The sequence below is a fragment of the Trachurus japonicus genome, chromosome 10 (genome assembly GCF_045865225.1).
Source record: "Trachurus japonicus isolate A0001 chromosome 10, Traja_1.0".
In the NCBI taxonomy this organism is placed as follows: domain Eukaryota; kingdom Metazoa; phylum Chordata; class Actinopteri; order Carangiformes; family Carangidae; genus Trachurus; species Trachurus japonicus.
Window position 1 is genome coordinate 20,192,143 of NC_140916.1, and position 15,916 is coordinate 20,208,058.

A 15,916-nucleotide genomic window follows, 5' to 3' on the forward strand; every position below is an offset into this window, starting at 1 on the left:
TGGCTGCACACACAGCCCTGCATGCTGTTCTCTCTCCTCATTGGATAAAAACTGTAGGATACGATAAATGTTTTCTCTTCGGCTCAGAGCAGAGCAGAGGGACTGACAGACCCGTGTTTCAGTCCAAACACTCTATGTAAGTGATTGCTGTCGGAAGATACAACTATTTAAGACTTATATTAACACAAATATATCACTTACTTCTGCTTTAATTCATGTTTATTTCTCAGTTATTTTCACTGCAGGTAGTTGGGCATACATTTTCACTAGCACAGACACAAGAAAGTTTGTCAATGAGAAATGGCATGAGCCATGGGAAAAGAGTCAGTCTCTTACTTTAGGAATTAATTTTATTGTTTAGAAAAAGTTGGTGTCAGTAGCCATGTAAGAAGACTTTGAAAAAAAACCTTTGCTGTGATGGACCTTGGTCTCTTAGTATTCCTTTTTACAGCATTTTACAGTTGAATCACTGTGATTAATATTAATTTGATACTATACATCAAAAATGAATCCCTACAAAGAACAGCTGTATTAGTAGGCTAACCTTATGAGTTATCAGTTTACTCTCAAACAAGAGACTTCCTGTTTGCCGTAGCAGAAGACATCACAGGTCAAATGAAGGAAAAACAAACAATAAAATTACATGTACAGTCTCTGTGAGATGAACAGTACTAACATAGATGTTTATTTACCTACTTTTATCCAGGCAAACAATGACACCCATGAGTGCTGCCCTCTGGGTGGCGGTCATGATAGTGGCACTCCAGCAGATCGCCTCATCACCTGAAGTCGTCGTAGACCTCTCATCCCAAAACCTCACATCTGTCCCAGGAGACCTGCCACAGAACGTCACATATTTAGACCTTTCATGCAACCACATACAACAACTTCACAGTGGAGACTTTAAAAACACACCGCTCTTGAAGTTCTTGAATGTGTCATGGAATGGTCTGGAGGAGATCGATCCAGAGACGTTCCTCAACACCTCACTCCTGGAGTATTTGGACCTGTCGCACAACAGGCTGAAGAACCTGTCGGATCAGCAGTACTTGCTGCACACTGGGAATCTCCTGTTGCTGAATCTGGCCTGTAACCCATTTCCCAGCATGACATTGGGGAGTGAGTTCAGGAGCCTGGTAAAACTGGAGAGATTCGCCATTGGAGCAAAAAACATCAGTATGGGCGATTTCAAGAACATCGCTGAAGTGAAACTAATCACACTGACCCTTTGGATAGGAGATGACACGGTGTATGGGGCAGGAAGCCTGGGAGATGTTCAGACTCAAAGACTTCAGATAACGTTCACGAAGAATCAGATAGTGGAGCACAATCTGGTGGAAGATGCATTGTCACAATTTGTTCAAGTGGAGTTGATGAATTTAACAGGGAGCTTCAGTACCCTCGCTATGCAGCTGAGGCAAAGAGCAGAAATCAACACTTCTCATCTTTATCTCACCAACATATCAATTAACTGGAAAGATTTAACCGAACTTGTAAATGTGATTCTGAAGACATCTATTATCCATTTGGAAGCAGCAGATGTGGCATTGCACAACCTGCCTGATGACGACACTCCCGTGGTCCAGACATCAAAAATGAAGTCCTTCTCAGCCAGAAGGGTGGTGGTGAAGTCGTTCCTCTTTTCACAGGAGGCTGTGTACAACTTTTTTATCAATATGCCAATCGAGGCAGTAGCAGTCACAGACACTTCAATCATACACATGACATGCCCAAAGTCACAGAGTCCAATCCATAAATTGGACTTTTCCTTTTGTTCTATGTCTGACACTATATTTACCAGAGAGAATCATCAAGAAATTCTTGAATGTGAGACTTTGGTTAATTTGACAGAACTGATCATGGTCAATAACAATCTTAAAAACCTTCAGATATTGAGCGAACGTGTGCAACACATGGAGTCCCTGCAATATCTGGACCTCAGGCTCAACTCCCTGGTTTATGACGGTCTGAAAGAGTGTCGCTGGCCACCTAACATCATCAATATGACTCTGGTCTCTAATCGTCTGAGAGATTCTGTTTTTAAATGTCTACCAAAAGGAATAGAGACACTGGATCTTGAAAACAACCAGATTTCCAAGGTACCATCATCCATCTTCAAAATGGAAAACCTTTCGTCTCTGAATCTGAATGCAAATAGGCTGCGGGACTTGCCTGTATGCAATGGCTTCCCTGTACTTAATGTGCTTCTCCTCAGGTCAAATTCCCTCCATGCACCATCTGTGAGCAAGCTGAAGAGCTGCCCCCAACTGAAAACCCTGGACATCGGTCACAACCCCTTCACCTGCACCTGCGCTCTGAGGGATTTCATACAACTTGCCAGCAATTCTGATGAGAAGAACAGGAACACAGGACTTAAAGTGTTGAACTGGCCTGGAGACTATTTGTGCACGTACCCAGAGGACGTTAAGCACTCAACCTTAAACAGAGTCACGATCCCATTGGTCTACTGCAACATTGGCATTCTAGCAGCCATCATCCTGGGCCCAACGATAGTGGTGATGTTCATAGTGGTAGGCCTGTGTAGACGTTGGGATGTGCCCTGGTACTTGGGTATGATCTGGAAGTGGACCAGAGCCAAACATCGGGCCAGAACACAACGTGTTCGACCTGAGGACCTAGTGGACGTTGAGTTTCATGCTTTTGTGTCTTATAGCCAGCATGATGCCGAATGGGTGCACAACTCCCTCCTTCCCAACCTTGAAGGTGCAGCAGGAGGGCTCCGAATCTGCCATCATGAGAAAAACTTTGTGCCAGGAAAGACAATTATTGAGAACATTATCAGCTCTGTGGAGAAAAGCCGCCGCGCCGTGTTTGTGCTCTCCGCTCACTTTGTCAAGAGTGAGTGGTGTCATTATGAGCTGTACTTCGCCAGCCACCAACGACTTGCTCGGGGATCGGACAGTATTGTGCTGGTGATGCTAGAGGAACTGCCTCAATATACAATCCCATCCAAGTACTACCAGCTGAAGTCAATGATGGGCCGGCACACCTATTTGGTGTGGCCCCAGGACAGGGCCAAGCACAGGCTGTTCTGGGCCAACCTCAGGGCTGCCCTACAGGCCGACCTACCAAATCTACCAGTGATAGAAGTAGAGGAGTGACAGTTAAGTAAAGTGACAGTAAGCTTAAAAGAGGAAAAGAAACTGGATAGCAGAAATGAGATTGGGAAAGAGGAGAAAGTGTGCAAGGAGCAACAGAGGGGAAGTAAAAAGTCTATGTATATACATATTCTAGTAATCTTGGACATACTGAAATGTTATTTTTAATCTTGTAATATGAGCTAGACTGATTGTTGCCATTCGCATAAATCATATAGTACCACATCAAAGTCTTCAATCCATTCAAATGATATTTAATAGTAGCATTTGTATAAACTAATCAGTTGATGAAGTTTGTAAAAAAAAAAAAAACAATAAACCATGTCTATCAGAAATGCACTTGATTCTTTTGTCAACAATGACATCCACAAAATATCACTATATCATAAAACAATATTGTGGTTTACACCTGTAAAGAAGAAAACTATGCGCACAATATGATAGATGTATGACTCAACTCTCTCCACTTTTAAGGCAAGAACATTTTTCTTTTCCTACGAGTTCAATGATGGATGTAAACGACAGGAGAGCTAGAAATGTTGTGTCCTGTGTTGAGAGGGGTCATAAGGTCAGTCCAGCTGCGTTAAAACTGTGCCTGGAATATCAATGATGAGAAGGGTCAAAAGTCACAGGCCAGTTGTCAAGGAAGACTCTGGATGATGATGATTTTCTCATTGATGCAGAAACGGTGAAGCACATTCAGCAGGTTCTCTCCACACCGGGACACCTGCCTCTCCATGGCCAGACGAAAATCCTCCTTCACTCCTTTGGTGATCCCACGAGTCACTGTGTGGTGTCTGTAAAAGAATATAAGGAAATAATCAACACAAACATACATGTTGTCAGAAATGTATTCTTTTGAGATGCTTTGACACATACAGAGAGACTGAGATCTATACGATCTATATGTAAAGACAGAGTCATGGAAACAGCATGTTTTTTTGTTTGGTTTTTCTTACTTTTTTTTTTTTTTTTTTGCTTATATACCAATCAGGCAGTCATTATACAACAAAAGTTTCATTGTTATAAATAAAAACCACATAAAACATGTCCACAAATGAAATGAGATCAAGTATTATGAGAAGGCAAAAAACTAAATTGGCTGTACAACAAGAGCAACATCATCCGATAACAACATTAACAACAACAACGACAACAACAACAACAACAACAGTGATGACCACAGAAAGACGAGCAATGGCTCAAATAAACAAACGGCAACAGGAAATCAAAGAACGTCTAACTCTTGATGTAAAATGACAGGCCCAAAATCAAAACTGTAGGGATGACAAGCCTTGAAGTAGGGAATGGAGGGAGGGTGACTGGTGTGGGGGAGGAAGGGGGACTGTGGGAGGAGGGGCCTGGGGTACCTGTCCATCGCCTGCACCCCTTGTAGCAGAAGGGTATTTAACTCCACCCCCAGGGCGGGACTAGGGTTCCTGAGGGACAGCAACATTCAACAACTCTCAGTCAGTGTGGGTACATTCAAGTGTCTTAACTTCTACAGCAAAGAATGAAGAAGGAGTTTGAAAGAAGATTTATATTAGCCACAAACCCCTTCTCGTTAAAATGCCCACTCCATTAACAGCATTCTCATTTTCAAAGTAAATATTTTCCTCACAGGCCATGTCTACTTAGATCATCAATCAATAGCACTGTTTTCTATAAAAACACACCAACAGAACGGGAGTGTGCAGAGTCACGATGCCGACTGAAAAGTTTCTGCAATGGGCTTACTTGATCAGCATTCCCTGATTGGGCAGCAACTCAAGTTGAATCCTCCCTCCTTCAGGAGTACGCAGGTATGCAAACTCCTCCAGCATGTCAATGTCTGACGGAAATCATGAGCTTATGGAAAATAACACCCGAGAGACAGCTATACACAGATACAAGAGGTGAGCACAGGGTAAATGTTTACAATTCCAATTTTGTGAGGTTGCGTGTGTTGTTACACAAAAGGATACTGGTGACATAGTTAAAGAAATTCTCATACTGGAAGCTGCCTTGTTGACAGATTTTTTCCACGGCCTTTAGAAACAGCATCTCGCCGTTGGGCCAGTCGTACTGAAGAAGCACCACCACATGACCAAGGGACAGGTCGTCACGATTGTCTGTGAAGGCACGCAGCTGATTGGCCCAAGTGAGAAAAGGAGAAAGATGTTCAATCAAAGTTTTGTAACTACATAGTGTCGAAATGCATCAGTCTTGCAATAAAAATCATAGAGAATCAAGTCCCAGTCATTTCCACAGACTAGCAAGAGTTTTCTACCTTGAAGCAGGCCAGCATGAGCTGGAGACAGTAAGGTAGCACAGCTTTGCTGGTGCAGGGAAGCAACCGCAGGTCATTACCTAATTGTGACACACAAAGAGGCAGTAATTACTGTTCTGATGACAGTAGTTACAAGAAAGCCAGCTGTAACTGAAAAATATGCAAATAGCAGGAAAGGGAACTTGTGGTCCAAGTGACAGTTTGGTATTTTAGTGGGAACTACTTACTGACAGTTTTTTTAAAAAAGTCATCATATTTCAGAATTGCCACATGTCAGAGTTACTTTACTACACAATCAGGATGTGTTTACCTTTTCTTGTTTTGGTCTTGACTCTACTCTGATCTTCTGGGGGCTTTGTTGCTTCTTGGTTTGGGGGCACCAACCCACCAACAACATCCAGCAGCTTCTCACAGGCCATCTGATGAGCAAAACACACACATCTATATCACAACTGTAAACAGGGCAGGGACATCACACACAACTCCACTGTACAGTAAGCATGTTTTATGTACTGTCCATGTGGCCATAATCTTTCCTGCTATGTTAATCTGGGAAAATGATGTATTACAGAATTCAAGTATACATGTATGTATATATTCATATTCAGGAGCTTTCCAGCAAAATAATGAAATATCAGTTACAGAAAGACACCAATATTAATTGCACTAAGCTTGTAAAAGTACATCTACATTTGAATTCAAATACAACATTACATCCTTGGGCCAGTTAGAGTCATAGTTGCTTATTTAGGGGATTCAACAGATGTCTCACAGAGCATCAGGTTTCTTTTTTTTTTTACTTCAGCACATGATGGAATATAATGAAAATGAAAATCCCCAGATACTGTATGATATAACAATGCAGAAAAAATTCTGTAATAATCAGTATTTCTGTGAAATGTTATATTGTGACTCAATTTATTTAGGGCCAAGTTTGCATTCAAAATTGTATTAAAAGGAAAAAGGGAATGAAATAGACATTAAACCTGTGTAAATCTAAAGTAAATCTCCTGATAGCATTTCTACATGGCTGCGAGTGTGTGCGCATGTGTTTACCCTGTACTCTCCCAGTGCATAGTGGCACGAGGCCTGCTGTATGAGGGCCCTGTGGTGCTCCAGACTGGCCTGACCTGAGGGGCTCTGCTGCCCAGGCGGAGGCTGCAGCACTGCAGCCATCTGGTGCAGGCTGGAGAGGGCTTTACGGTACTGTCCCTGGAGACAGTCAGACAGAAAACAATATTTTAATATCTTAAATGCCTCCAAATCAGGATAAATATATATTTGTCCCAATTACATTTCATAGTTTCATCCACTGCCCACAAGGGCAGAAGGTGTCTAATCGCAAACAGAAAACATTTAAAACAGTTGCGTGCCTGGTATATGATCATGTCAGTGAGGAATATCCTGAACCACAGCCAGCTGTCTGTCTTCCACGAGGCACAGATCTTCTTAAACTCTGTCAAAATGGAAAGTTACAGACACATTTAAATGATTACTCTGATCATCTCAAACATCAGTTATAAAATTAATCTACATAATCAGCCTAGTAATGCGCTCAGCTGCTAGTTCCTCTCAGGGTTTTGGTTCAATAGCTTCCCACTGGGAAGTTGCCCTGTCATAAATCCTCAAAGAAAAAATGTTTTTTTCTGTTTGAGGGATCAACATGTGGAACTTGTCAACCACAGAAGCAGAACAGGAGTATGAATCAGATATTAATACATTTAGACTCAAATGGAAAGTAGAATCAGTCATTAATGATCTAATGCTTGTCATACAGTATGATATTATTTTCTATCACTGCTTGCAAATTGTTTGCATCATGCCACACCTCCACAGAGACAAACAGGAAAAATACATCTGCATCTGTTGTGGTTGATACAGTTGCCACATTATATTATTGTGATAGAGTGAGTGGAACCTGTCTGAATGTGTTGGGAAAAACACACATATAAATGAACATTAGCAGTGCTTACCAGTTTCCAGACCATCGTGGGAGTGAAGGAGATCCCAGCTCTCCCTCGCTGTGCGGAAGTTCTCTAGAGTCTCGGACCAACTCGGCATATCCGTCTTGTTCACTAAAATGTGTCGGCTTCTGCCTTTTCCCAACCCTTCCTCATCATCTGAGCTCTATAATGACACGTGCAGTGACCAAAAACAGATTATAGTCATATCCTACAATGCATTTACAAACAAAGACAATTCTGCATCATTTTTGTGAGTGATCTCTGGTCTAAGCTCACCATCGTCTTCTCTCTCCCATCAGCCAGTTTACGTTTCTTATGTGCGTGCTTCACTGCTCCCCTGTCCACATCAACATCACTATGCACAGAGCTCAAATCTTCTACAAGGATCCACGGCCCTGAGCTCATTGCATTCACACCTGCCAAACATTGATAGTGCATTTGATGAGCGCGAGTGAAATGACGATGATGGAATAGCGCACGCTTGCAAAGAAAGAGGCTGACCTTGGAACAGTGCAGGCTGTACAGCTGACATATAGAGAAATGCACTGCGGAAGAGCACGAGCGCAGCACAGATGACTATTTGACTGCAGCAGCGGGACCGTGTGTCTCCCTCCAGACCAGGCAGGTAGCGACACAGCTCCTTTAGTCTCAGCAGCATGTCCACGTAACTCCTGTGTGCATGCATACACAAAAACACAACTTTTAACATTTATATTACTCACTTTCAAATGTTGCACTTCTATAAGCGCATGTAATATATGAAAGTACAGCAAGAAAAATAACTGATCTACAGAGATCTTTTTGTCCGTCCAAAATTGTTCAGTTAGTTACTTTTAATTTCATTTTTGTTCATTTGTAGCTTTTGAATATTCCCATTTCAATATTACTAATCTGCCTTACAGATATATTTCATTATGATCTATTCTGGGGTGGCTCTGTTTCTCATATGATGGACTAGAAATCTATTATTCATTTATATAATTTACAGCACACTACATATTCGAAACACATCTCAGTATAACACAGTGCAGAACAGGTAAAACAGCATCACACATTTATGCCTCAAAAAGCATAAAGTTAAAGCCCCTGTACAGACTTTTCATTTAGTGTTGATTTTGGCTGCCCTTGTGGACGAAAGTGGCGGAATAATGCATTTCCCACTGTCATGAAGACGTTTGTCTGGCCGGTGCATGTAGATTTATTTTGGAAACGTCGGAAAGAAGACGGGACTTTTTTTTAGCAGCGTATTGAGTGTAATGTATCTTTTCATATCGTTTCGTCAGTGGTCCGACCCGACCATGCCTTCCAGAGGTATAGAATTAGACTACTTAGAAATAGCGTATCTTCACACTGATGGGCTCATTTGCTGTTGTAGGTAAGAGAGACACATCAGCAGAAACCAGAGACCTTTGCGTATCCAGTTAAAAGCTCCGTACAGGGGCTTTACATCAACATTGTATCACAGCAGACTGATGACTGTCATAAAAGAAGGATTTATTCCAAAGCTGCTGTATTAGTCTGCGTTAGTTCTGTGGGGTGAGCTCCAGATATAAAATCATTAATTATGTGTACCTAATGAGTAATTGCGGGTTATATTACAAGAGAAACCTTAGTATAAAACAACCCCCACAGAACAGTACCGGCTGATTGACAGGTAGAAATGAAAGAGTACCTTTGTCCCTTGTCTCCCTGCCACTCGCAGCGAGCTCCAACCACAGCCAGGATATCCAACAGCCTCTCCCAAGGCTCTGCTACCACTGAAGACTTTTCTGACAGGCCATCGATCACATAACGCTGGGAGCCACGGGACACGTTGGGTGACTTCAGAGACCCAGATTCTTGGGAACCTGAAGAGAAAACAACAGCAGGCAGTGAATAAAAAAATATGGTAGTAGATTCAACTGCAGGTCAGGGAAACTTGAGATTTAAAATGTTTACATTGGGTTATGACTAAGGAAAATGTAAAGAGGAACATCAACAAAGTGCAGATTTACCCTGCATCTGTACATCAGGTGAGGGTCCACGTGTAACATAACCAATATAAAACTCAGCTGCTTTCAGCATGTACTTCTGCATCAGGCTGGCCGGCAACCGCATGTCCATGTTATTTATTACCAAAGGAAGAACATCACACACTGTAAAAGGAAAAAAAAGGGAAAAAAAGTATTACATAAGTGTTTTTTTTTTGTTTTTGCAAATGAATGAACGGATTTGACTGCAAGTGCTTCACTAACCAAAGAGTTTTCTGAAGCAGTTGACAGGAGTCTCCACGTTCTCCGACACCTCGGCCTCCAACAATGTCTCTCCTAAACTGACCTAAATATACAGTAAATTGTTACCATTGCCTTTTGACCTTTCACAATCAAAAATTGGATTATTATTATTAGGAAAATGATTGTTTGAATTTTATGTACCCCATGCTGGACCACGGACTCTGGAAAACGCTTCAGTAGGAGCAGCAACATCTCTGCCTTCTCCAAAGTGTTGAAACACTGTTCTGTGGCTTTCAGTAGCATTTCACACTGCACACGGCCTGGCAGCGTCTCAAAGAGCCCTGAGCCAACATACAGAGAGGAGAGGGAGAGAGAAAAGATACAGAGGAAGAGAAAGAAAGGGGAGGGGGAAGAAGACAATGATTTCCAAAGCATTGCTCCTTGGTGCCTACACTTCATTACCACTCTCCTCAGAGTAAGGACGTGCACATAAATTTTTATGGCGTGTATATACTAACAACTATGTTTCCTCTCACCTCTTAGAAACTGTGCATGTTTGTCCTGAGAGTCACTGCGCAGGGCTGCTGTAATAACGCTGATCTCCCGCCAAACAGTGGGCTGATCTGGAAAATTGATAAACCTGAGGGGATGTACAAATCATCAGCAATTGAATGCAGGGCTCGTCGTGACATTGCACTTGGCATTACTACTACTGGCATGGAGACAGATACATTGAAACTCACATGTCATACAGGAGTCTTCCAGCAGAAGTTGTCCTCTCTGCATTGCGTTCAATGATGTACATTTCATACTGTGAAAACATGAAAACAAAACATCACATTTCAACACGTGGTTATTCTGGTACAAATACAGGCAGACATAACTCAGAAGGTTATAATATAATATTTTTTACAGTCTATGGTTATAATAGCCAAGGAGATGTACCTGTATGTTGAAGTCTGCAGGGTACAAGGTCCTGGCTGTTATGAGCCAGGCTTTGGCCGCACAGGGATCATCTGACACCAGCTCCCGGGCTCTTTTCACCAGAAACTCACAGTCTTTTTGTGCCGACATTTTCTGAATACAGCTCAGGTTGTGTTTTTAATGCATACGGTTATCTAGCGTAGTCTCGGTGGATAAACTCTGTTAGGCCTTGGAGATAGTTGCTATGCACCATTTAAGACAAGAGCTAACAACAGCTCGCTAGTTAGCTTCAGTTATGTCGCTGCCTGTTGGCATTGTTTTTGCGAGAATTGATCACCAACCCGTATTCTACAACTCATTTAACTCGTGCAAATATAAAAGACACAAATATACAATCAAGGTAGAGCAACCCAATCACTTGATTTGTCATTAACGGTTTAAGCTAAGCCTTTATTTACCGACACTTTCCCAACGTTACGACAGCATCACAGCGCAGTCGTAAAAATGCCCGCTATGTCCTGCTTTACGGCCAACTGTCATCGAGAAAACACTTCCCTGTGTAGGTGGTGTGCGAAAACAACGCGAACGTACTTTGTTTTTGGCCTTTTGTCGAATATAAACAGTACGTTGAAACCTTCCTTGAAGATTTGCTGACCCAAACGATCCACTTCTTACTTCGTACAATGCACTTAAACTGAGTCTTTAGATGTTAGAAATGCTCTCTAAAGGCTCGTCCAACTAGACTTATGCTGCGTTCGAGACAATTCGGATCTTTCCGATCTGCTACTTGAAAAAGTGCTGAACGCCAGATGTCGGAGCTCCGACTTGGCTAAGTCAGAGGGAAAAAAGTACTCGTTGAGAACCACGCCGTCAGTGGTAAAACATCAATTAAAATGCACGCTAAAATACATTCAAGGTTTCTTTTTTTTAAATTGGCGTGGTGCGTCTCGAACGCTTTGAAGTCGAATTCCGAGTTGTCTCGAACGCAGCATCAGATCTGCGGTAGTGCGCATGCGCCCGAGAGTCACTGCTGCGGTCACTTGCTGCTGTAGCTGCAGACACGACCTACGGTCAGTGGCCCTATTGTCCTGCAATAAAAAACACTGCACTCCACCTGTCTGGGGACAGGACAGCGGCGGGCGCACACGGCAGGTAAAGACTAATAATGTACGAGCTCGGTGGTTGTTTGGGCCGCTGTTTGTTTTTTTATTCCCCTGTGCTGTCAGCGGAGGCAGCGACCAATCACCAGCCAGCGCTTGTCCGTTTTGACTCTGATCATGTTAGCCGCTTAACATGCTAATCAAGACAAGCCTGTTTGCTGGAGCATGCTGCCATTACGGTTGACCATGCGCCATCCGCCCCTCCATTCACCTTAAACATAAATCTCTTGAGTTTTCCGCACGCAGCCGTGTAGGCCCCGTGGCTAGCACGTCGGCTAACCAGCCTAGCATTGGTGGGTGTAGCTGTTGGGCTAAACATGCTAATCCGCGGTTATTTGTTGATCTTTTAACTATTTGTTCACAGGTAACCTAATTAAGGTGACTGTCCCTGTTGAAAGTATGATCGGGGCTTTATGTGTGTGTCAGCCCATTGACTGACATGATGTCAGGGCAGCAGGCATGACACGACAAGTAGCTGAGCGAAAGGCAGCAGCACACAGAGGGCGTGTTCGCCCAAGATTTAGCAAATCATCACATTGCATAACAGAGTGGTTGTCTCCTGCACAAATTAGCTTTTGCATTTTCAATGCCTTCATGTGATTGTTATCCATAATCTGCATTTTGTATTCAAACAGTGGTGGGATAAGTGTCCTGTCAAGTAACATCACATATTTTACTCGAGTCCTGCCTCACAATTAAAATTGAGTTGAAGTCAGGAAGTGTGGTAAGCAAGATGTAGCTCACATATTAAAGTAAAAGTAGCCTACTCAGGAGTCATCATCATCAACATGACACAGTTTACCATGTAAACCAGCTGCAACAGAGCGAGATGTAAGTTAGATGTAACATTATAGGTTTTTAGGAGCTTAATCAAATAAATGTTTTCTTCTGAAATTTAGTAGTAATGTACTAGAGTTGCAATATCAAGTAGCATAACAGATGAATAAGATGTTTGTACTTGAGAAGGGTAAAAGTACTGTATAACTCTCTACCACTGCACTCAAATACAACATACTGCACCAACACACCCTCAAAGCAGGGACCACGGCAAAATAAGATAAATCTTTAATTCTGGATGAATAGACTATTACATTATAATAAATTCAATTCGCTACTGTTGAGAGGTTATTATTGAATTTTGGACCTCACCATATATTTGCATAAAACTGTTCTACAGCTGTCTGGTGAATGAAATGTAGTGGAATAGTTTCCCTTTGAAATAAATGTGTAAACATTAGACTAAAACACAAGCACCTCAGAAGTACAGTAGGCTACTTCAGGAAAAGTGTTGCACCTCAGACTTGGTAACTATGTAGTTCCACAACAGGTTCGTACACGTCAGGCGTCGTGTAGCAGTCAGGTTTGACACACTGATCTGAAACTGCTTGAAGATTTCTGGAGTGATATTTTGGCTCACAGACGGTGTCCTCTGATGACCTTACAACTTTGACACCATGGTCTCCCTCATGCTCTATATTTAGACAACTTCTTGAGAACTTGCTTAGTTGCTTTACACACTTTTCTCTATTTGGAAGAATCTCAGTTTTAGCAGACATGTAATGGTTAGTGTCAGTCTAGCTTTTGTCTTCAGAAAACAAAAAAACTAAAGCAAACACTATAATTTTGAACACGTGGTGTTTCATAATGTGCATTATAAAGTGTCGTCCTCCACTCATTGCCATTTTCTCCTCCTCCTCCTCCTCCATGACTAAGCTGGCACTTATCAGTGCGTTAGATTGTGTAACAACTCTTATCAGTGGCCGGTTGGGGCAGTCTGCCCCTACAAGAGTGAGGCAGGTAACTGTGAATTAACAATTCAATCTGAACACTGAGGATACAGCATTTAGCGTGTACAAGCCGTTTTATCTCGACTGCAGCCAGTGCGATTCTTGTTATAGAGAATATTATTTCCCAAATGATTTATAATGTAATTTCACAACATCTACTTTTTACCAACCTGCCCCAGGGACGACAGATGAAAATGAGCCATTATGGCTAACTCTGGCATTTTTACATAGATGTTGAAACTGATATGTTGATCAATGCGCACTGTCCCTGTTTAATAAGTAAGTAAATAGATCATTTAAAAATAATAAAAATGTTATTTAGGCTGTAGCTTTTATATATTTGATGTATGATAAAATTGCACCATATATTTTAAAGCATTTGACTCATTTGTTTGGATTTCATTTACCTTTTACATGCAATTTCTCATTTCATATTCAAAATTCAAGTCTTTTTATGTTTTCTCACAGCCTTCATTGTTACATGGTCCGCCACAAATATTTAATAACTAACAGTACAGTATGCCCTCTGTCAGGTCCTTAGTTTTTCTTAGTTTTGTATTTGTTTATGTTTTTTCAAGCTTTCATATTTTGTGATGAGCCTCCAATTGAATTCCATTACTTCTTCACCAAAATGTAATTCAGTGTGTGAGCAATCTCCTCAATTTTTAAAACTAATACACATAAAAAGGCTGAATACTCATCAGATGCTTGTATCTGATACCTCTCCCTCCCTCACAGGGTTGGTCTTGGACAGAGGGTGGTGCTGATGTGATGCTGGAGGATCAGACTGCGGTGCACTGAGCCTCCCATGGCTGTTAGCACCATGGACTCGGAGTCAGCCCGGACACCTCAGCCCCAGGCTGGCCTGACTAAAGGAGGCCACACCCTGCTACATTCTGGGGCTCTAAGTGCCGCGCTGGGCCCTCAGGGGAAGCACTATGTCTGTGGCTCCATTGCTGCTTTTACCAATATCGTGGTGACCTTCCCCATCCAGAAGGTGCTGTTCCGACAGCAGCTGCACGGCGTGCTGGCCACCGAGGCGGTGCGCCAGCTTCAGAGGGAAGGGCTGAGGAACCTCTACCGGGGCCTGTTGCCGCCGCTCCTCCAAAAGAGCACGACCGTGGCCATTATGTTTGGCCTGTACGAGGACTTCTCCAGAGTCTTACTGGACCGGGCCGACGGCAGCGGCGTGCCAGATTTGGTCACGCGGAGCTTTGCCGCAGCGCTGGCAGGAACTGCAGAGGCCTTCCTGACGCCGTTTGAGCGCGTGCAGACTCTCCTACAAGACCACCGGCACCACGGCCGCTTCAACAACACGGCCCACACCTTTCGGACACTTCTGACCGAGTATGGCTTCAGAGAGTGTTACCGCGGCCTCGTGCCCATCCTGCTCCGCAACGGCCCCAGCAATGTGCTCTTTTTCGGCCTCCGGGGTCCCATCAAGGAGCAGCTCCCAGAAGCCACGAGCTGGGCCGGTCACGTGGTGAATGATTTTGTGTGTGGAGGGGTGCTGGGCGCTGCCCTTGGCATTATGTTCTACCCGCTAAACGTGGTAAAGTCCCGGGCTCAGGCTCAGGTCGGTGGAGCCTTCCAGCCTTGTGGGAAGGTGCTGCTGACGGTGTGGAGAGAGAGGGGAGGCAGCTTGGCCATGCTCTTCAGAGGGGCCCACCTCAACTACCACCGCTCGCTCCTCTCCTGGGGGATCATCAACGCCACGTACGAGCTGCTGCTGAAGCTCATATGAGAGGGGCTGAGGAAAAGAAAGAAAGAGAGAGTATTTAAAGGGAAAAATCTGTTAGGAGAAGTAGAGCCAGTCTGTAGGGGAGAAGGGTTAATTGTAAAGTAAAGCCGATGCACTTGCTGTCTGGCACCGTTCGGGGTTTCCATGACGGCAATGAAGTTGCACTTCTGACAGGGGCCAACAGTCAGTGTGAAATAACCACCTGCCATTGTGACTATTTACTGTTGTCAGAGTATTAAAAACAAAACACACGCTTTAGCCTATACAAAACTTGTGCCAGGGTCCAATTCAGATGCCCTTGTTTGCTCTGTGTACGAAAACTTCGTGGAGCAAACTAACTCCAGCGCTTTTTTTTTTCACAGTTTCAAGCAAAGGTTACGTGACTGGATTAAACTGTTTTATAGGAGAAACCATTTCTTTCTATGTGCTGTGTGCCGTGGTGTTTTGTAGATACTATCCATCTGTTTTCCTTTTTCCTTTTCTTTTTTTTTGACCAAGAGCACTTTGTCTGTGAAGCTGAATTCTGCCATTTAACTCAAAACACTTTTGTGCATTTTGACCATTGAGATTCCCCCAGAATTACTGTCAACAAGAATGTAATAAACTGTGTGAGCGTTTGGCCCTTTTTATTTCTCGTTACACTGACTCTTCTCCATACTGCAAGTACATTACAGTGCAATCAGAAAGTTAAATTGTTAAAGCTTCAGAAATATTTACATATTCCTGGACATACTGTCCA

The 15,916-nt window shown here is 43.0% G+C and overlaps 3 protein-coding genes across 5 annotated transcripts; 2 read left to right on the plus strand and 1 right to left on the minus strand.

Moving 5' to 3' along the window:
• The first annotated feature begins 713 nt into the window (after nucleotides 1-713).
• Nucleotides 714-3,434, plus strand: tlr1 (toll-like receptor 1). Its single transcript, XM_085789902.1, has one exon. The coding sequence runs from the start codon at nucleotides 714-716 to the stop codon at nucleotides 3,120-3,122; it is 2,409 nt and encodes an 802-aa protein (XP_085646028.1). The 3' UTR covers nucleotides 3,123-3,434.
• ints10 (integrator complex subunit 10) lies at nucleotides 1,639-10,978 on the minus strand. Of its 2 annotated transcripts, XM_085789903.1 has the most exons (18): nucleotides 10,511-10,978; nucleotides 10,309-10,376; nucleotides 10,102-10,205; nucleotides 9,767-9,906; nucleotides 9,587-9,668; nucleotides 9,347-9,487; nucleotides 9,025-9,199; nucleotides 7,854-8,023; nucleotides 7,629-7,768; nucleotides 7,362-7,515; nucleotides 6,762-6,844; nucleotides 6,445-6,600; nucleotides 5,699-5,807; nucleotides 5,389-5,468; nucleotides 5,084-5,246; nucleotides 4,857-4,950; nucleotides 4,490-4,558; nucleotides 1,639-3,916 (listed from the first exon to the last, which is right to left on the minus strand). In XM_085789903.1, the coding sequence occupies exons 1-18, from the start codon at nucleotides 10,637-10,639 to the stop codon at nucleotides 3,760-3,762; spliced, it is 2,214 nt and encodes a 737-aa protein (XP_085646029.1). In that variant the 5' UTR covers nucleotides 10,640-10,978; the 3' UTR covers nucleotides 1,639-3,759. The 2 variants fall into 2 exon arrangements, with proteins under 2 accessions (XP_085646029.1, XP_085646030.1); XM_085789904.1 differs by lacking the exon at nucleotides 4,490-4,558.
• A 532-nt stretch (nucleotides 10,979-11,510) lies between these two features.
• On the plus strand, nucleotides 11,511-15,794 carry slc25a51b (solute carrier family 25 member 51b). 2 transcript variants are annotated; one of them, XM_085789915.1, is made up of 2 exons: nucleotides 11,511-11,656; nucleotides 14,175-15,794. In XM_085789915.1, exon 2 carries the CDS (start codon nucleotides 14,245-14,247, stop codon nucleotides 15,178-15,180), a length of 936 nt encoding a protein of 311 aa, XP_085646041.1. In that variant the 5' UTR covers nucleotides 11,511-11,656; nucleotides 14,175-14,244; the 3' UTR covers nucleotides 15,181-15,794. The 2 variants fall into 2 exon arrangements, with proteins under 2 accessions (XP_085646041.1, XP_085646042.1); XM_085789916.1 differs by having other exon boundaries at nucleotides 11,511-11,641.
• Nucleotides 15,795-15,916: the final 122 nt, after the last annotated feature.